The sequence below is a fragment of the Delphinus delphis genome, chromosome 4, assembly GCF_949987515.2.
Source record: "Delphinus delphis chromosome 4, mDelDel1.2, whole genome shotgun sequence".
Lineage (NCBI taxonomy): Eukaryota > Metazoa > Chordata > Mammalia > Artiodactyla > Delphinidae > Delphinus > Delphinus delphis.
In genome coordinates this window covers 111,686,097-111,706,925 of record NC_082686.1, presented here as the reverse complement: position 1 = coordinate 111,706,925, position 20,829 = coordinate 111,686,097, and the positions used below count along the sequence as shown (strand labels likewise).

At 58.2% G+C, this 20,829-nt stretch overlaps 1 protein-coding gene across 2 annotated transcripts; it reads left to right on the top strand.

The window, feature by feature from the left end:
• Positions 1 to 876: 876 nt before the first annotated feature.
• Positions 877 to 18,374, top strand: AMOTL2 (angiomotin like 2). 2 transcript variants are annotated; one of them, XM_060011296.1, is made up of 10 exons: positions 877 to 1,054; positions 3,607 to 4,401; positions 7,134 to 7,431; positions 8,471 to 8,615; positions 8,963 to 9,055; positions 12,730 to 13,025; positions 13,815 to 14,122; positions 14,902 to 15,119; positions 15,701 to 15,877; positions 16,628 to 18,374. In XM_060011296.1, exons 2-10 carry the CDS (start codon positions 3,668 to 3,670, stop codon positions 16,684 to 16,686), a joined length of 2,328 nt encoding a protein of 775 aa, XP_059867279.1. In that variant the 5' UTR covers positions 877 to 1,054; positions 3,607 to 3,667; the 3' UTR covers positions 16,687 to 18,374. The 2 variants fall into 2 exon arrangements, with proteins under 2 accessions (XP_059867279.1, XP_059867278.1); XM_060011295.1 differs by having other exon boundaries at positions 15,698 to 15,877.
• Positions 18,375 to 20,829: the final 2,455 nt, after the last annotated feature.

The window sequence follows — 20,829 nt, the reverse complement described above, 5'->3', positions numbered from 1 at the left end:
AATGAGAAACTGCAGCCCGCTGGCTACCTGGCTTCATCACTCTCTGTGTGACCCCTCATTTATAAAACACGGGTGATAACAGAAATCCCTGGGAGGATAACTGGAAGGGCTGGATGGGACGACCAGGCCGACCAGGCCCAGGAAGCACGGTGCGCGCTTTCCGTAAAGGGCTGCTCCTCACTAACTTCTTTGGGAAGAACTGGACAAAGCCCCTGGCGGCAGGTGATTCAGCTAGTTAAGTGGATCAAATTAACCAGGTTTTTCAACCCAGATTCACCCTTCCTGTAGAGACAGATCCGAAAAGAGCTGGCGAAGGTGTTTGTAAACAAGAAAAGTGCAATTCGAAGGTTGCCGCCGGCGACAACCAGCGAGGCTTAGGGCTGGAAGCAAGAGTCATCTCTTCCCTGGGGGCAAGGTTCAGCCGCGCAGATAGGGACATCTTTGCAGTCCTCCCTCCCCGTACACACACACACACACACACACACACACACACACACACACACCCAAGCCCCCTCACCCCCAACCACGTCCCGAAGCAACACCCAGAGTCCCTCGGGGGCATGCGATGTATAGCCCTCTGTGTCGTCCGGCCAATGGAGCTGGAGGAGAGAGGAAGGCAGGGACGTGGTTGCAGGAGGTCAGGGGCCAAGTTGGACTCAGTCCCCAGCAGCTCCGAAGGCAGAGCAGGGGGTGCAGGCCGGGAAGGGTCGCCGCGAGTCCAGGAGGCCGCGGCCTCCGGGTCCTCAGCACCGCCTCCCCGGAGGAAGGCGGGGGCGGGGAGGAGGGGGTGGGAGGAGGCGGAGGGCGGAGGAGGGCGGCGCGCTGCGAGGTTATTTGTGGTTCGCTTTGATCCCGAGGGGGAACCTGAAACTCTCACATTCCTGGCATAGCAGCCTCCTCCGGCGCTGGCCGACCCTGGGACTGCGTGCTGGGGCCCAAGCGGCCAGAGCGTCGGCGCTACGGCCGAGAGCACACCTCAGCCGCCGCGCTGAGCCGAGCCGGGCCGGGCCGGGTCGTCGGGTCTGACAGCGCCGAGCACCCGCGGGCCGCTGCGGTAAGGAAGGCCTCTCGGCGCTTTGGGGAGCGCGCGGGGCCGCAGAGACTCGCCCCAGCCGAAGCCCGAGCCCCGCCGCAGCCTGGGCTTTTCCGGGAGCGGGAGCGGGAGCGGAGCGGACCCAGCGTCCTCCAAGGCACAGCGCGCCTTTCCCGGCAGCCACGAAGCAGGGCAAGGACCGCTCCGCCCGGGGGTGTCTCTCGAAGGCGCGCGGGTCTGCTGGGGCTGGAGGAGGGGGGCAGCCTCTGGGGAGAACGTAGTGGGTGTTTGGGGTCGCGGGTCGGGAAGAGGGGATGCCAGGGGATGCGGATCTGGGCGGAAGGCGCCGCTTGGAGCTCAGTTTGCAGCGCCCTGGGGGCTGATTTGGTTAGGTAGGGGTTACAGGTGTCTTTGCCCCCCAACTAGCCCAAGAATTCCTCTTTGTCTTCCTTGGAAAATCCTCTCTTGAGCCACGGTCTGGCTCTCACTTAGAAAGAATGCAGCTTGCCGTCCAGCCCGCTGACGTCAGCGCTGGAGCATTTGGAAAACAAAGAGGGCTCGGGAGGGAGGGAGGGAGGCGGCTCCACGACGCTTAAAGACCTCTCCGGACCACTGGCTACCGTCGTCCACCCAGCTCCCGGCGCAGCGGCGGCCACCGGGTGCTCGTAGTCAGCCAGGAGTCCGGGTAGGGCGGGATGAGGTGCGGTCTGACTAGAGACCCTCGCTTTGGTTCCTTAGGCGCGCGTGAGCCCAGGCAAAGGCCGGAGTTGCGTGCTTGATTAGAAGAGGGTGTTTCAGAGACCTGGGCGCGCTAGTACAGCAGGGGTGCACGGCCCGGGTCGCGGGCGCAGATTTTAGTAACGGCTCAGCTGAAAGGATGTGCATCCAAGGGTCTTGACCGGGACAAACGCGGGATGAGAGGCGCGGGAGGTGTTCCCTGCACCCAGGCACACTGTTGGTGGGGAGAGGGCCTGGAATCTGTCCGGAAAGCTGCATTCTCCGGTCCTCCTCGGCTGCAGTCAGCCCAGACAGTGATTAACTTAGGAATGCCCGTGGATGAAACGCTAGGGAGAATTGATTCCGGTTTGTTTTGCCTCGGGTAGCTCTAGAGTCTTGCATCTCCCGTCCTTGTGTGTTTGGGGCGGGGGGAATGAGGGAGTGCCAGGAAGGATGAATACAGAGTACCCTCCAGACGCATCTCCCTCTCCCCGGTTTTAGGCAGCTGGGAGGAGGGAGTGGAATGGCTGCTCTGCCAGTTGGCCAAGCCCTAACTTGAGCAGGGCACTGGGGCTAGTTTTGGGGCAGAGGAGGGGCTGCGTTCCTCCTACTGTCCTCCTCCCGTGCACACAGGACCTCCGGAGGTGTGGGTTTTGTTTGGTCTTCCCTGAATCCCAGTTTGGAGGTCTGTGGTAGAGGAGGCTGTGGAAAGGAAGCTGGGTGAGGTGGGCAGCCTGCCAGGCCATGAGCCACTGGGAGCCCAGGCTCAGAAGGGAACACCTTCCGCAGGAGATATTATCTCCCTGCAGTTTAGGCTCAGAGCCCCCAGCCCCAGGTTCCTGCAGCCAAGAGCCTCCCCGCTCGCTCCCTTCCTTCTTCAGTCGGCTCAAGTGGTGTTACCGATGTCAAGATGCTGATGGCCCATCATCCCCTGCGTGCCTAGAGGGCCATCAGGGCACATCCAAGGAGCAAGTGTGTGTGTAGCTGGGGGTGGTAATCATAAAATCGAAGACATCGTGCCACCCTTTCTTTTTACCTGGAGCACGTGTGCACTTACTGTCAGCGCACAGACTATGTGACTGGCCCACAAACCTTGATGGGTGGCACCTTTTTGCCTCATCTCACAAAACCATTGTCCTATTATAGTCTCTCTTTCATCCCTTATTCACCAATCCAGATGCATTTTTTCCTTCTTCCTGTTCACCTTGCAGAGTGACTGCCAAGGTCATCCCATGACAGGGAAGGCTCAGCAGAGTAAAGGGTGGTGAGTTAGCTGTGCCAAGGCCGGCGCTCAGGCATGCTTCATCCTAGACGGTCCTGGGGGCTGTTTGCCTAGGGCTTCTACCAGGCTGGAATCATTCTTTATCACCTGCCAATAAACTGGGGCCCTGTCCACCCCTGGACTGGAATGCTCAGTGGTTAGAGCTGAATTAGGCCTGCGCTAGAGTCGCTCATCAGGCTCTTTGATGGGAAGCTGACTGCAGGAGGCCAAGGTTCCTGGTGTCTAGGTTACTGGTGTTTTTCTCTAGGCACAGTAAGTCTCCATGAATATGATTATAATGGCAGTCCTTTGCCAGGGATTTACAGTACACCAGGAGCTCAACAGCCATTGCCTGTTTTAATTCTCAACTCCGTGAGGCTAGCATTATTCCTTCATATTTCCGATGGAGAAACTGAGGCTCAGAAGTTAAGTGACTTGCCTTAATCAGTAGATGGCAGCATGGGCAGTTGAACCCAGGCTTGTGTGCCCCTCCATAGCCTTGCTCTTTACCATCATGCCTTTGACCAGACAGTAATGGAAAGTCCCCCCCTTTCCCATGTGCTCCCACTGAGTGGTCTTCTTTCTCTCCTCCCAGGTGCTCTGGGGCCAGGTGCCGCTGGCCTTTGTCCAGGCGGTTGTGTGCAAGCCCAGGAAGCATGAGGACACTGGAGGACTCCTCGGGTACGGTCCTGCACCGCCTCATCCAGGAGCAGCTGCGCTATGGCAACCTGACCGAGACCCGCACGCTGCTGGCCATCCAGCAGCAGGCCCTACGGGGTGGGGCTGGGGCTGGGGGCACAGGGAGCCCCCAGGCCCCCCTGGAGATCGTGGCCCCCGAGGACAGTCAGGTGCTGCAGCAGGCCACAAGGCAGGAGCCCCAGGGCCAGGAGCACCAGGGCACCGAGACCCACCTGGCAGAGAACAGCCTCTACCGGCTGTGCCCACAGCCTGGCAAGGGCGAGGAGCTGCCGACCTATGAGGAGGCCAAAGCCCACTCGCAGTACTATGCGGCCCAGCAGGCGGGGCCCCAGCCACATATGGGGGACCGGGATCCCCGCGGGGCCCCGGGTGGCATTCGGAGGCAGGATGAGGCCCTGCGTGAGCTGAGGCACGGGCACGTGCGCTCCCTGAGCGAGCGGCTCCTGCAGCTGTCCCTGGAGAGGAACGGGGCCCGTACCCCCAGCCACATGAGCGCCTCCCACAGCTTCCCCCAGCTGGCCCGCAACCAGCAGGGACCCCTGCCCAGGGGCGCCCCTGCAGAGGGCCCGGAGCCCCGCGGACCTCCACCTCAGTACCCACACATCGTGCTAGCTCATGAGACCACCTCCGCTGTCACCGACCCGCGGTACCGCACCCGTGGCAGCCCGCACTTCCAGCATGCGGAAGTAAGGTAACTGCCCACCTCGGTCTTCAAGCTCTTGGCTTCCAGCGTAGTTCTCCCAGGGTGAAGAGCCTCCAGAATCCTGGCGAGCTCCAGAGGAAGGCCGATGATACCCTCTCCCTCCCAAGATGGGAGCTAATGCTGGAAGAAAAGAGGGATTTAGCCAGGGTCACATGAGAACTTAGCGGCATCCCTTGCTTTAATTTGGAGGTGGACACCATTGTCTAATTGTCTGTGGCAGTTGAGTAACTAGGGTTTTCAGAGGCTATGAATTACAGCAGGGGGTTAAAGGTTGGGTTTCAGAAAGAACTTGCAAAGACAAGAGTTGGGAATCATTGCCAAACTGTTTCCAAGTTAAGTGGGAAGAAGGTGGAACCTCCTTCTCTGGAGGTTTCTAAGAACAAGTGGACATGTTTGCTTTCTGTGATTACTGGGAGGCATTCCTAACTGTAGGCAGGAAGAAAGGACCAGATGGCCTCCTTAGGGACCTCTCCCCGCTCCTACACCGGGGTGGGAGCTGCCCTGTCCCTACCATTCATTTCCTTTCATGTTTTTCTGTGTGGTCCATGTGGGTGGAGCCTGGAGTGGGAGAGGATTCCTGGTCCAGGTGAGCCCCTTTCTGTGGAGGCTCCGGAGAGGCTGCTGCGGGGAGGGCTTAGTGTTTGATTCTCAGTGTGAAGGGAAGCCTTTAGAGGATGCGATTTGGCTTACCTTTTTAAAACGATTCCTCTGCTGCATGTAGAGAATGGATTCTAGAGGCTAGAATGGAAGCAGGGATGCCCGGGAGGGGCAGGAAGCCCAGATAGTTTGCAGAAATAGGGTTCCTAGAAATGAGGCTATCGCTTGGCTCCGCACCTTCTCCTGAGAAGCTGACACACGCCCTTTTCACACGCCCTGCATCTCCCCCGCACAGGGGTCCAGGAAGCCCCACCAGAGGAGCCTGAAGGTCTGCAGACTCCCTCTTCCTCTGATGGCCCAAGGTCCAAGTCTGGTTCTCTTCGTGCCTGCTGAGTCCTCATTTAGTCACCCACTTTCCCACTGTGTGCCCTTTCCCGGGAAAGATGGCTTTCTTAGCTCTCGAGAAATGAGTGACGTGATAGCTTGGAATGAAGGGACCAGAAGATGGAGCCTGTGGGTTTTTGCCACCCTCCACCTCCCAGGCCCCCCCACCTTATCTCCTTTCTCAGGGCTCCGTCCTGGGAGAGTTTCGGAAGCTGAGTCGTGGTTTCTTCTCTTGGACCAGCCTTATTGAGCCCTGTCAGGAAAAGATAATATCGTGGAAAGGAAGTAGACTGTTTGCAGGAGAACAAAAAAAGAGGGAGGGGGAGGGGCGAACAAGGGGAAGGGAGAGCAAGTGTGAAGGAAAGGAGGCTGTATTCTTTCTTGGAGCCAAGTCATCCCCAAAGAATGCCATTTGTGTCTGCCTGGCCCAGGGCAGGGGGAGCAAGTTCAAGAAGCAACCCCAAGATGCCACATTTAGCAGCACAGGGAGAGTTTGCACATTCCAATGGGGACTCTCGGCTCTCACTGGAAGCTCTACCTTGGGCAGTAAGAGAAATACATCTGCCCGCCTCTCCTTTGGCTGATCCGCTGAGGCTTGCTTTTTGGGAACTGGGGGCAGGGACTGTTCTTGTAGCCTAGGGTCATAAGAGGGGCAGGGGAGCCCGGAGTCTGGAGGGGGAAGGATGAAGGGGAGGGATGAGGGGAAGGGCAGGCATAGGTGCTGAAGTGATGGACTCATGTGGGGCTTCCGGGACTTGGGAAAGTTCCTGGTGAAACTGAGGCCATCAGCTCTTTTACACTTAGAGCCACAAGGCCCCAGAAAGGCTCTGTGACCCCACAGGCCTCTTGCTTTTTGCTCCTTCCCTTGACATGGGGCCCTGAGGCTGACGTTATACCAGTAGGACATTGTCCCTAAACTCAGGCTATTGTCATAGTCCTGAGGCAACCACTACGCCCCAGAAAATCCAGTGTTTGGGTCACATTTACTCTTTGAGCAGAGAGTAAGCTGCGGTCTCCACTAGGAGAGACGGAGGATGGGCCGTCATTGTGGGAACGCCCACTGCAGGCCCAGCACTCTGCCAGGCACATGTAGCCCTCACAAACCCCCTTGAGGCTGAGAACCTTACTTTCATGATTGAGCGGAGTCCTGCCGCACCATGGGCTTAAACACTGGAGCCGGAGTTTGAATGCCTATTTTGTCAGACTCTGGAGCCCAGACTCTACCCCTACATCTGTCTCGCCGCTCTAACCTTAGCCGCAGTCTTCTAAAAATGTTTCTTCAAGGGGTGACGGGACCCAAGATAGGAGGGAGAAGAAGTGCGTGTGAGCGCAGGGCCTGACACCAGGGGCCGGAACAGACACCAAGTGGCCCAGGGGCCTGGAAGCTTGTGTGTTCAGTCATGATGGATGTGACCTCCACACTCAGAAAGAGCCTTCTATTGATGAGAAGGGTCAGGAGTGCACTTTTCAAGATCTCTTCTTTAAGCTCGGGTTGCTAGGACTGCTCAGGCTGATCCCCAGGGCCTCGGCCACAGTGAGGCTGGGCATGAAATAAGCATGCTCATGTTAATCCCCTCCAGCCCTGCTCCCCTGGCCCTTGAAGGTCTTGGGGACGCCATGTGGAAAGGCCTTCCCCACCAGTCGCTGCCTCACGCTGTGGGGAGGCTGTCTGCCCAAGAGGGCTGGCGCGACTCGGGGTGGTTTCTCGGTCTCTGAGCACCTACTCTTCTGTTCCCCAGGATCCTGCAGGCCCAGGTGCCCCCTGTGTTCCTCCAGCAGCGGCAGCAGTACCAGTACCTGCAGCAGCCCCAGGAGCACCCCCCGCCCCCATCCCCGGCTCCCCTCAGCCAGGGCCCACTAGGCTCCCTCAGCCTACCAGGGTTGGAGGCCCCAGCAAGTACCCAGGCCTCCTCGGGCAGTGCCCACCTGGCCCAGATGGAGACTGTGCTGAGGGAGAATGCCAGGCTGCAGAGGGACAACGAGAGGCTGAAGAGGGAGCTGGAGAGCTCGGCGGAGAAGACCGGCCGCATCGAGAAGGTAGGCCCTGCTGGGGCCTCGGAGGGGCAGGGGGAAGAAGGGACCCCGACGGGGCTGGCCTGGCTGGGCTTCTCAGCCATCCCTCAGTCCCCGCCCCCATCCCTCGTGCACCCTCCCTGGCTGACTCCAGACAGCTGGGGAGCAGCCGGCACAGCAGGCCTGGAGCATGAGCTGTTGCTGCCCAATGGTGATTAGAAAGAGCCCATTCACGGCTCCCTCACACTCGCACCCTTCCCCTGCACACACCCCCTCCCGTGGACACCTCCCACAGAGAGCCCTTTGTATCCCCCACACAACAGCAAGTCTGTTCCAGGCCAGCCCTGCCCACAGAGGAAGCCCCTCCTCTTGGAAAAAACGAGCGACTTATTGGAATCACAGGCCAGCGAGGAGCACGTGCGGAACCTGCCAGCCGCCAAGTGGGAGGGGCAGCCAGGGCCAGGCTGGCCCTCTGGGGTGGATGGCAGTGGCTGGAGAGGCAAATCCTCCAAGCAGAGGCGGCTCAGGCTGGGATCTGGTGCTCCCTTCTTAGTGAAGGGTTACCAGCTCTGCGCTCAGCCTTAGCAGGTGGCCTCAGGCCTCCCGAGGCCATCCTGTGGTGTCCAAGATAAGTCCACCCTCCGGACCGTGGTTGGAGTCTGAGTGCCCACTCCTGGGCCCATTGTGCTCAGATTTCTCAGTAGAAGCCAGACAAAAGGAAGATGCTTCTTTCTGGACAGTGGGCCCCAGAAAGCTGTGCTTAGTCACGCTGCAGGCAGCCACTTCCAGAGATCCTGGCCTTGGGTTTGCTCAGGACCTTGGGACAGTTGAAGGGACCCTCGCTTGCCTGTTCCAGCAGTCTGGTCCACCTCTAGAGGCTACAGGCTGCAGCCCATCCCACCAGAACTAGGTGGATTTTTTTGCTGTGGCTTTTGATCCTCTCCTCTCTCACCCTTTCTGATGGAGAATAGCAGATCAGCCGGGGTCTGTGGAGGGGACCTTGATGCCACTCCCTCCCTGGGAGCTATCCCCTTCCTTCAGCTCTGCTGTCTGCCTCTTGCAGCTGGAGAGCGAAATCCAGCGGCTCTCTGAGGCCCACGAGAGCCTGACGAGGGCCTCTTCCAAGCGGGAGGCCCTGGAGAAGACTATGCGGAACAAGATGGACAGTGAGATGAGGCGGCTGCAGGACTTCAACCGGGATCTGAGAGGTGAGGACGGCTTACCCAGGTGGAGGGGTGGGGAGTGCCTGCGGACAGCTTGATCCCACTGTTCTAGGGAATAATTCAGAATCTGTCCTCTGCAATAATAGTATAAATCGACTCAAAGGAGACTAGGCTGAGACTCCTTGGGGAGTCTTGTCTCTGTGTTCTAGACCTTAGGGCTCCTCATGGACCTCCCACCCATGTGGCCCAGGATGACCTGGAGCTTCCCTATGAGCCCACCCCCAACTTGGAGAATGCAGCCCGACAGATAGGACCGAGGGGACACCCCAGCAGGCGGCTTCACCTGTATTCAAACATTTTTCCTTAAAACCTCTTTTCTTTATTTGAAACAGAGAGATTGGAATCTGCAAACCGGCGCCTGGCAAGCAAGACACAGGAAGCGCAGGCAGGCAGTCAGGACATGGTGGCCAAGTTGCTGGCTCAAAGTGAGTAGGGGTCCCACTCAGGAGCCTGGCCAGAGGTGTGGCCAGGACAGCCCCTCAGCACAGGGAGGATCGGCCTCCTCTATCAAAGCAGTGCTTGGAGCTTGGGTTTACTGAATGTCTACTACGCACCCAGCAGTGGACTAGACCTGGGGGAGGGGTAGTTTCTGAAGATGAAAAAGATCTGGTTCTCTGTGTATTGGGGAAATCAGTGGATCCAGAGGGATAGCTGGGGAGCTGTGGTTTGCTGAGCTGTGGTGCTGACCATCGGTTCGGTGTCCTTCATAAGCATGGGGGAGGCCAGAGAGCCTTGGAGACAGGTGGGATGAGAGAGAAGGAAGAGTCTGAGTCTCCCAGGGGGTGCCCAGGGGGAATGCGGGAAGCTGGGGAGCATGGTGAGGCTGGGCCATAACAGGTGGAGTCACCAGCCAAAAATGGGGTGTAACCAACAGGGCAGCCCAAAGAAGGGGCTCAGGAGGATCCCCTAAAGAGGGTGGTCAGAGGCTTCTTGAAGAACAGATGAGTTCATTGTTGACTCATCCATTCAGTCACTCATTTGTTCACTAGCACAGCTGTGCTGAGCCCCTGGCCGGCGTGGAGCACAGCAGGAACAGGTCAGGAAGGTGCCAGGGCAGGGAGGTCAAGAGAGGCAGTGAGCTTGAGGAAGGAGCAGGGTCTTCCCACCCCGGATTTCAGGCAACAAGGGTGGCCTGGCCCCGGAGGCGAGATGAGGAGAGGTCCCCAGCAGCCTGAGAGAAGGGCTCTGTGGGGTAGCAGGGTGGGGAGCAGGCCACAGGTGAAGAAGCAGCAGGATAGCTCAAGTGGAGGTTCAAGCAGGGAGTTTGGGGGAAGAGGGAGGACAAAGGGAGCCCCGAGCTCAGCAGTAGGAAGAAGCTGCAGCAGTCAGAAGAGACAGAGGCAGTTATTTATTAAAATCCTCCTGTATGCTCTTACTACGTACTATAGTGGTGTTAGGGTGTTTGCAAAGGAGTGGAGTGGGGGCGGCTGGTGGCCGGGCGAGGGTGGCTTCGAGGAAGGAGGAACCCATTCAGAAAGCCTGCTGTGCTGAAGCTGGATACTTAGGGGGTGTCCAGAAGTGGAGGGGCAGCTTGAGGGCTGAGCTGTGCTGGCAGCACCTCCCTCCTCAAGGAGGGCTCGGCCCTGGACAGGGCCGACAGGAGCCCAGCACTGAAGGGCTGGGGGGTGGGGGTGGGCAGGGGGCAGGCGAGGCTGTACTGGCGGGAGGCGATGACTTAGGGTCTCTGGGAGGTGGGGAGGGGACGGCCCCGGGGGTCCCGTTTGGAGTCTGGGGAGGGCGGGTTTCTGGAAGGGGGTAGAATGGGGCGCCCTGTAGTAAAGGGCCGACTTTGGGGGCCGGGCTCTGCCAAAGAAAGGAAGTCACCGGCGGGTTTCTGGGAGCGGGCAGGGGAGGGGCGAAGGGGGAGGCCGGCCTGGAGGCGTTTCCGCTCCCCGGGGAGCGAGCGCCAGGCTGTTCTTGGCTCCGGGCTGGAGCCATTAATCTGGCAGCGGCGGGTGACCTGGATGCCAGGCATTCCTGAGCCCGGGCTGTTCCGCTGCGCCCCGCCCCGCCGCCGCCGCCGCCGCTCCCTCCCGCGCCCCGCCCGCCCGCACTGCGGGAGGAGGGAGGACACTGGGACAAAGGGACTGGGACGTGCCGGTGGGGCCTCGCTTTCCCAGGGGGAAAGACCTTCTGCTCCCTCCACTGCTCGCTCGCCCTTGGCCCCTCGCCCTGTCTCCCTGATTCGCGGCCACCCCGCCTGGGAGCGCCCCCGCCCCCTGCCCGCCAGACAGGCCCAGGGTTTTATCCTGGTGGCTGGGGATGGCCAAGGGCTCAGGCTTCCCAGCCCCTGCCGGGGCCTTAGAGGTGTGGGAGGTGGCAGGAAGCTTCTGGAAGCCAAAGGCTGGGTCCTGGGGATCCTCCCCAAGGGCTGACAGAAGCCATGCAGCCCTTCCTTGCTCCCAATAGCCATGGGGAAACCAGAATTCTCAGGGAAGATACCTCTGGTTGATCTCATCTTTTTTCTGGAGTCAGTCAACACTAGTAGGGAAGTGTGGCCCCTATCGCCAGTGCCATCTGCTTTTCCTACTAGGCAAGCTATACAGACCTCCAGCTCAGGTCAGACCCTGTCCTCCCTGGGGATCTGGCCTTGAGTCCTGAGGCCTGGTTCTCCCAGCCCTGTCCCCCTTGGGCAGTTTCTTCCCACTGAGCCTCAGATTCTGAGGCTGTAAGATGGGGGCATCATAGACTGGGATGAGATGCAGGCCTCCTGCAAACTCTGTAAGCTGTTGGGCTCTGTGAAGCCTCCCAGGATGGGGTCACTACCTCCAGGTCCAAAGTCCCAGTCAGCACTCCCGCCTGCCCCCTCCACTCCATCAGGGGTCAGGCCAGCTTGGGATGAAAGGCTCAATTTCAGTGTTACTGAGCTCTGCCATCTTCTCCCTCCACCCCAAAGAATGAGGCCAGCCTGGACCCAGCCTTCTGAAATCCAGCGTGAACCAGAGCTGACCTGGGTCAGTCGCCTGTGTCCTCCCTCTCTGCCCCAGGGCCCTGAGTAAATGAATCCTCCCTTCTGCCTGCCAGGTCCCAAGCCTTCACTCGTCTGTTCCAGAGCTTGTACTTCCTATGTGATAGGTATAAAGATTAAAGATGGCTCAAAGATTAAAATTAATTAAAATTAAATAAAATGAAGAATTCGGCTCTTCCCTCACACTAGCCACGCTTCCAGTGCTCAGTAGCCCCGCATGCCTAGTGGCTACCGCACTGGCTGGCACGGTGTAGGACCAGCCCGTTACGACAGGAAACTCCACCGTGCTATGATAGTGCTGCCCTAGAGAGTGCCTTTGAGTCCACCAGGCAGGCCCCAGAGCCTCTGCCCTCCAGCAAGGCGGGCAGCCCACACACTCTGCGGGTAGGGGCGCCTGGGTCCACAGAGTGAGCCCTGGAGCCCACTTCGGCAGCCCTCTAGGTGTGAGGGCCTCACACCACAGCCAAGCAGCCTGATCCGTCAGAGGCAGGCTGACTTGGGTCCCCATCCTGGCAGCACCATTCACCTCCTATGTTTCCTCCCCTTTAAGTTGAGGGGTCACAAATCCTGCCTCAAGGGACTGTTACTGGAGGCTTTGGTGGAATAAGATGTATAAGTGCCTGGCTCCTGGGGCAGCACACGGTGGTCCCTTCCCCTCTCCTTGATTCTTCCACTTGAATGATGACCACACGACAGTCCACCTGAGCCTCCGTTTTCTCATCTGCAAATGGGCGTCGTCACAGTTCCTACCGGTCAAGTCTCTAGTGTCACCGTGAGGCTCGAGGGGAACTGTGAATGTGTTTTGGAAATGGTGACACCTGGCACAAGTGGGCAGTGTTTGGGGCTCTCTCCTGGCAAGACCGTGTCCCAGCAGAGGAGCAGTGTAGCCCAGTGACTACTGCAAGGGCCCCGGCCTGGCACGCTCATTTACTCATGACTTAACCTGAGCCTCAGTTTCCTGGCCCATGCAATGGGGTTACTAAGGGTACCTGACTCGTAGGTTGTGGGGAGGATAAGATGCAGTCATGCTGCTGCAGTGGTCAGCCCAGAGCCCAGTACGTGGGGGGTGCTCCGTGGGGCCAGCGAGGTGGCTGCCGTCACTGACCAGGCCCCCCCTCTCCGTCCCTGCAGGCTACGAGCAGCAGCAGGAGCAGGAGAAGCTGGAGCGGGAGGTGGCACTGCTGCGCGGAGCCATCGAGGACCAGCGGCGGCGGGCCGAGCTGCTGGAGCAGGCTCTGAGCAATGCCCAGGGCCGGGCGGCACGAGCCGAGGAGGAGCTGCGGAAGAAGCAGGCCTACGTGGAGAAGGTGGAGCGGCTACAGCAGGCCCTGGGGCAGCTGCAGGCTGCCTGCGAGAAGCGTGAGCAGCTGGAGCTACGGCTGCGGACGCGCCTGGAGCAGGAACTCAAGGCCCTGCGTGCGCAGCAGGTGAGCTGGGAAGACCCGCGGAGGTGGCAGAACTGGAGCAGCATCAGAGGAGGCCAGCTCTGAAGCCCCCGGGAGCCCCTGCTGAGATCCAGGCCGAGCCCCCTTGGAAAGCCAGGGTGATCTGTGCCGGCCTTGCTGAAGGCCCCTCCCAGCCACCAGTCTTAGCAGAGGCTTTGCCACGGGGCCATGTGCCGACCTTGGGGACTCAAGACTTGGGCCTCTGTCCTCAGCAGCAGCACAGGTTGGCACACTTGGTCTCTAGAGAAAGTCACTCAGGAGCATTGATGGAGGAGACTAGCCACCTCTTGTGTGTCTCCTCAGGATCCTGGGAGAAGATAGTCGCCCAGATGCTGAGTCTTTATCCTCACTTCGGACTATGTGAATAGCTCTTGTGTTTACAGACCAGATAGGGTTCTGTCTCCACTCCCAACCTTACCCTTCCCACAGAGATAGGGTGACCAGACCTCCTGGATTGCCCAGTTCTGTCCTAGTTTACACCAGTTGTCCCAGTGTCATTGAGTTGCACCCCTTTCCCGGATTGGAAGATAATTTATGTGGTCGCTATTGCAAAGGCAGACCTGATCTTCTCACACCCTTGGCCACAGGATTTGGGGCGGGGGTGCGGGGACCCACGCCTCCCCTTTGTCTCTGGGTGGAAGCGGGCTGCAAAGAGTGTATGGGGAGGCTGACCAAGCCCAAGGCTCGGTGAGAGTCCTCCTGTGGAGGCGAAGACCTGTGGCCGATGCACCCCAGCTGCCGCCCCTGACCACGGTGCTCCTCTCTCTGCAGAGGCAGGCAGGCAGCCCCGGTGGTGGCAGTAGTGGCGGTGGGTCCCCGGAGCTCAGTGCCCTGCGGCTGTCGGAGCAGCTACGAGAGAAGGAGGAGCAGGTCCTGGCACTGGAGGCCGACATGACCAAGTGGGAGCAGAAGTATTTGGAGGAACGTGCCATGAGGCAGTTTGCCATGGATGCGGCCGCCACGGCTGCCGCCCAGCGCGACACCACTCTCATCCGGCACTCCCCCCAGCCCTCGCCCAGCAGCAGCTTCAACGAGGGCCTGCTCACCGGCGGCCACAGGCATCAGGAGATGGAAAGCAGGTTGGGCATTACAGGCCGGGCACCTGGGTGGGGGTAGGGGGGTGGCGATGTCAAGTCCCTGCCCATCCTTAATCCGTGATAAACACCCCTCGCCCCACCTGGCCTAACAATCCCTCCTACTTCTGAGCTGACCCCCGTGCTTTTGGCATAGCTGGCATCATACACGTATTCTTTCCCAGAGGTACCAACCAAGTCCTTGGTCTGCCCAGGAGACCCCACTGTTGGATGCCATCCAAGGCTCTGGGACTCTATCCCCTCCCCCTCCCCCATGTAAATCAGAGAGTAAGACTTTCCTACTGAGTCCACACCATGTACCACCCCCAGAAGGAATGTGGCCGAGGCCCCTGGCCTGGGGGTAGCTAGTATTTTCTCTCCAAAAACAATCTCAGAGGCCCCACAAGATTTCCATTTAACCTATACCTGGCTCAAAAGCACAAGCACGTTGACTGAGCCCATTTGATCAACAGCCCTGGGGGTGGTCCTCCCGGACGGGGGTTGTACCATTGCTGTCATTGGATGAACCCAGGACCTGCCCCTTGATGACCTGCCTTTGCTGGTGTGAGAAGGGCCCAGCACTTCTCGCATGGGCAATTTTCAGAGCATCCAGTTCCAGAGCTGTGATGGCATTTCTGAAGGCCCCCTCCTGCCCCTGCTGCAAGGCCAGGAGAGCCCAGCCTGGTTGTAGGAAAGGCTTTCCCTCCAACGTCTACAAGGCGGGAAGGATGGGGGCTGTTGGATCTGTAGGTCTGAAGATGCAAGCATGACCTCTCACCCCTCAGGTTAAAGGTGCTCCACGCCCAGATCCTGGAGAAGGATGCGGTGATCAAGGTCCTTCAGCAGCGCTCCAGGAAGGATCCTGGCAAGGCCACCCAGGGCTCCCTGAGGCCCGCCAAGTCGGTGCCATCTGTCTTCGTGGCTGCAGCAGCAGGGGCCCAGGGCTGGCAAGGGCTCTCCTCCAGCGAGCAGCAGGTGGATGCCCCTGCCCGGCTGGCTGCAGGTGAGAGGAGGCGGGTAAGCGGCAGAGGCAGAGGCAGAGGCAGAGGCTAGGGTGTCCTCAGGCCTTTCCTCTCAGAACTGAGGCTCAGAGGAGCCAGGGCATCCCAGCCCCTTACCCAGGGAAGCTGGCTTATACTCTGGCTCCAGTGATCCTGCAGCCCACAGCTGTCCCCCTGGTGTGAAGAGGCAGGCTGTAGCCCCCATCTCTGGAAATTCCACCACCCTGGCCCCAGCCACTTACCATCTAAGTAAAAATAGAGCTCCCTGTACAGATGTACCTTCTGGGCCAGCCCTTCCACTCCCCCTTCTAAGCAGATGCCACAGAAATCTGAGAGTCCCTACTGGTTTTAAGATTTAATCTACACCCCTTTAAGAAAGGCTCTTCTACTCGAAGTTTTTGGAACCCAATCCAACCTGATAGTTATTCCCATTTGGAAACAGGAGCGTTTAGTTGTAATCGAAGTTCTTGCAAATCAAGAGCAATTTGCATCCCTAATAGGTACAGTTAAGTAGGGGTGTTCTTCATGGGGGTTCCACCTTATGGACAAGGCAATAACTGTGAACCTCCTGCCTTTCCAGCAGACAGGGCCCCGGCGGAGGAGCCAGTGGCCGAGGCTCCCCTAGCTGCCCACGCCAAACATGGGAGCAGGGATGGGAGCACCCAGACTGACAGCCCCCCAGACAGCGCCGCCGCCTGCCTGGGCCTGGAGCCCGACGGCCTTCTGGGGTGCAGCAGTGGCCAGAGGACAGCCTTGCTGGGTAAGTCCCCTTCCCCCCAACCCCCCGACTTCTCTGCGGGGCTGAGGGCATGTTGGGGTGTGAATTGGGGCCCCTGACCCTTTATTCCCAGGCCTGGCCCCACTCACTGCCCACATTCCACAGGGAGCCCTGCACAGGGACGGGTGAGCAGGGTGTGAGGCCCACCACAGTACATATGAGAGCTGGTTGGATGCATGAATAGGGGAACTGAAAACCCTGATTACAGACAGATCCACCTGGGAGTCTCTTTATCTTCTCTTTGGAAGTCTTCTTTTATTGCCAGTCTAAATATCTAAGATAATGGAGCTTGGTGAGTTACCCTTCCACTCAAGTTAGGAGACTTTGTTTAAAAAGAATCCGGGAAGGAGAAATTTGAGAAGATGCCATTACTGTGTTTGCTCCCTTTCACATTAGCCTTTGCATATTTGCCTGGCCTCACCATCTCAGAAAACCACAGGCATGAAAAGAATGCGGCAGCCTCCCTCCCTTGGGGCTCTCCACCCTCCCTCCAAGCCCTCCGACCAGTTCCAAGTTGTAAACAACTGTGTCTTCCACTCTGGAGGCTGGTGGTCTGGACCGAGAGCCCAGAGGGAGCAGAGCTTTGTGCTTAGGTTGGCCAAGTTATGGCGACCTGGGCAGCTGAGTTGGGAAAAGTTGGTGAAGATAGAGCCTATCTTTCAAACGTGGTAGGATTTAAAAGAGCAGTGTGGTAATGCTCGTTGGCATGTGCCTGTGTTCTTATCTCTCCAGATTCTGTTGCTACATCCAGAGTCCAGGACTTGTCGGACATGGTGGAGATACTGATCTGAAGGAGGTGGTGCCTTGGGGACTCCGAACCACTCCCTGCTCTCCTCTGCCCTCTGCCACGTGGCCATTCCAGCAGCCCCTCCAGAGGCTGCTTCACCCTCCCCCAGCCCAGCACTCATTCCCATTGACCATCTGGTCCCAGGAGCTGAGGAAGGATGCTGCAGAGGAGAAGGGGAGCTGTGAGCCGGCCCCCAGAAGACTGCTCCTTAGCCCCACATTCCTCCTGGGCCCACGTGGAATGAGGACTGGACCTTAACCTGCTTGCAGCCCAAGGCTTGCTGCCAGGGTAGCAACCGAAAGCTCAGAAGGGAGTAGCCCCTTCTGCACCCCCAGTGGACACTCGGGCAGAGGGGGACAGGATATGTTGATTTGGGGGCTGATTGCCAAGGATGGCTGCCCGTGGACGCCAGGTGGGCTGGTTTACTAGTCAGGCCTGGCTCAGTGTGGTCCCTCCAACCTCCTCAGCCCCTCACCGCCTCCTTGGGCTCACCCACACTTGCATCTTGTGGGGCCCGTTGAGGCCACAGCCTCACCCCTTCACTTGGAAAGGACTGGGATGCGCTGTGCGGTTTGTATATAATTCCCTTCCTTGTGGAACAGAAGACTGAAGCGGGCTGCTTCAGATTTGTCCCCTCGTTCTGTGCTCCCATCTCTGCTGTCACGGTTCCGCCCAGTTATCTCCCCTTCTCAAGCCCTTGGCCCGTGATCCAGTTGATCCACGGGATATTGGCTTTTTCCCCATCTTGAACCCTTTTTGAAATGCCCACGTGACCCTCCCCCCCACCACCATCACCAGCCTCTTGAAATGGCTCCACAGCTCCTGTCCTTGGGACATCCTGTCAGTTTGGTTATGAGCCCTGAGCCAGGTGAAGTGAGCCACCACACAAGTCTGCTGTGGTGGGGTTCCCAGCACCAGTTCTCCCAAAGGAAACTGGAGACATGGCCTTGTTCTCATCAGGGTCTCTGTCCACCCACCCTGGAGGGATTGGGAGACGTGACTCAGATAGTCCTCTGAATGGAGCCCCCGTTACAGCATGGCGCCGTGAGGCTGGCTCCTCGAGCCACCCGTGCCCAGCGCCCTGAAGCAGGGCCGGCGCTTGAGAACTGGAGTGAAGCATCCAATGGCAGCCTGCCAGTGGCCGTGACTTTGACTTCTGGTCTTAAAGAGTCCCCCAGCTCAGCCCCAGGAGCGATTGGTGGGTTTTAGCAGTTTGTCTTGACTGTTTTTAGTTCTCCTTGAATCTTTGTTTTGTTTTTTTTTTTCCTTTACCGTTTTTAGGTTTTATATGTGTTATTTTATTCCCATGGTTCCTCAAGTTTCCTTTTTAAACATTTGCATTTGCTGGACAATTGCATATTTTTTTAAATCTCCCTACCCCTCTTGAAAGCTGAAAAATGCATTTGGTTCATATGCATTGTTTACAAAGAAAAAAAGAAAACAGAGAAAAAAAGGCAAAAAAATATTGTGGAAGAAAAAAAACAACTTAATATATTTTGGATTAATATTTGGTATTTCTTTTAAAGTATTTTTTTGTGCTGTGAACATTTTCTGCCAAAGACCATGATGTGTGTCTGTATGTTTAAGTTATCGTAAATATTTAAAATGTAAACATGGCTGTTTTGTTATGCCACCCTGTACCAGGATTGCTGCTGCATTCCACTGGGTATAACAGTATTTTAATAAAAAAAAAAATTTAATTAAAAGCGGTGTCTTTGCACAGGTGAGAGACTACACTGAGAGGGAAAGGAGAGGGGGTAGGAACTTTGGGGGGGCCACCCGTGTCATAGTCCCCAACCACTCTCAGCACTGAGCTGGACCCCTACTCGTCCACCCCATGCTCCTGTACGCCTTGGTTCTTAAACACTGACCAGGGCATGTCCAATAAACCACCAGCTCAGGGTGACTGCCATTTCTCATACAAGAGGAGTGAAGGCTGGTTTCCATTTTCTGATTGTGGGAAACCTTTGGGCAAGGCTGGTCCCTCCTTATCTGCAAGGCTAGGAGGCTATACAGTGTAATTTCTTCTAGGATCCACAAGTCCTGGGAATTTGTGAGGCTGCATTAAGGGCAAGGTTGGAATGAGGATGTGGTTGGCTTTCCCCAGAGAACATTTCTCTCAGTCTGGGAGAGTCTGGCAGAGGGGCAGCCTCCCCAGGTAACTTTGTTCTAACTGACTTTGTTTGCCCACACGCTGTGGTTACTCCACAGTAGGAAGGGGTGTCCAAAGGTGGCTTTACCCTTCCCTCCCCCTGTCCAGCATGGAGTTCCTGTCTGGGACCATCCAAGAGACAGAGAGCCGTGCTGCCTGGAGCCCTGCAGAGGGTCTTCATGTGTGCAGCAGGATCTTGGGCTCTGCCTCCCTCCCTGGCTGTGGCCTCAGCACCCCTGCCCAAGTTCCAGGAAAGCATATCACTCCAAACCACAAAAGAGAAAACATCTCAATCTCAGGGGTCCTTGTATCAGAAACAAAGCCCCTGCTGCCATGAGCCAGTCAGCACACTGAGGTTCCCCGTCAGGAACAACCAGCCTCATCAGGCTGTCAGTCAGGAGCCAACCACCAGGCAGAGGGCGGCCAGACAGGCCCGTGATGGGAACGGTCACCTCCACGGCAGTGAGTGAGCCAAGTATTTTCAGGGCTGGTGTAGGGACTCAGCAGCCATGTTGATGAGTATCCGAGCAGGATCGTAGAGATTAGCTTCCCGAGCCGGCCGACCTGCCCACAAGAGATGGAGCCAGACAGGTGGAGGAACTGGGAACATGCAAGGACCTTCTAGCTACTTTGCGATAGCGATGGGCCCCAGATTCCCCGGCCAGCACAATGCACCCCGTGGCCACGCCTCCACCCCAGCCTCTCCAGGCCACCTCCCACCACGTGGGCAGCATCGATACCCATCTTCCCAGGCCCCGGACTGTGACTTGCTATGTGGACTGTGGCTAGGTTGCCCTCCTCAGATACAGGCCTGGTCCTCGGAGGTGGCCCGAACAGTGAAGCTGCTGCTCCCATCTTCTTCCCTCGGCCACACCAGCCCACAGAGACATTCGCTAAGATGTGGTGTCCAGCCAAAACGACAGCGCCTGTGGCAGGGCGCTCCAAAGAAGAGCCTGGCCACGAGGCTCCTGTTCACCTCCACCTGCCCCCAAGAGAGCCCTGGAGGGCAGCCCAGACCCGGTGCTGTAAGGCCTGACGAGGGCACCATCCCACCCCCAGGACCTGGGCCGGAGGCTTGCAAAGCATCTGTGCCTTTGGCAGGAGCCAGTCCATGAAGAGTCACTTTAATATTTCCTTGGCACAGGCCAGGGGGTAGAAGAAACCAGTGTGCACAGCACACACACGTGCATGTGCATTTGTGTATGTGTATGTGCACGTGTGTGCCTGAGTGTGCCCCACAGAGAAGGACTGGAGGGGCACCGATATCTTCTGGCTGGTGTCCTTGCCGGGTCACCACAGCGTCTAGCGACAGGGTCACCAGTGAGTATGAGGGGCCATGTCCTCTCAGAAAAGGGGTTGAGTAGGCTTCTCAGTGCCATTTGACGTGCAGTCTAACTAACAAAGCTCTGGGCTGGGGGCGTGCTGGGGGCTGGCCCTGGGGAGGGGAGTGTCTGCCCATGTACCCGGGCACCTGCGGTGAGGGGGCCTGGGCCACGAGAGGGCCAGTCCCTGGGTCCCACAGGTGGCTCTGCCGGGTGCTTGGAGGCCCAGTTCCTCTGTGAGGGACAGCTCTGCTCTGCCTGCCCTGCCCACACCCAGTGCCTCCGCTAACAGGGCTGGGAGTGCGGCTCAGGAGGGGGCCCCATTGCCCCAGAGGGCGGGAAGGCAACCAGTGGGCACTGTCCCAGCCCTTTCCTCTCTCTCACCTCCAGGTTAATGGTTAACTCTTCCCCTGGCCCCAGCAGAGCAGGTACCAGGCTCAGAGGGTTTGATGAAAAATGCCAAGATGCGGGCAGCAAAGTGGGGCCCAGTAGCCCAGGAGTGGCTGAAGCCCCTCCACGGGCCCCGGGAACCTGAGCTGGACAGGAACCTTGTTTGCAGTGCCACCGTCTTGTCTCCTAGCTCAGTGAGGACCCGGCCAGGACATAGTAGTCCCTGAACACTGGTCCCTGTGTGTGACCGATGCCTCAAGAAGCAGCCCAGAAGCCCCGGCAC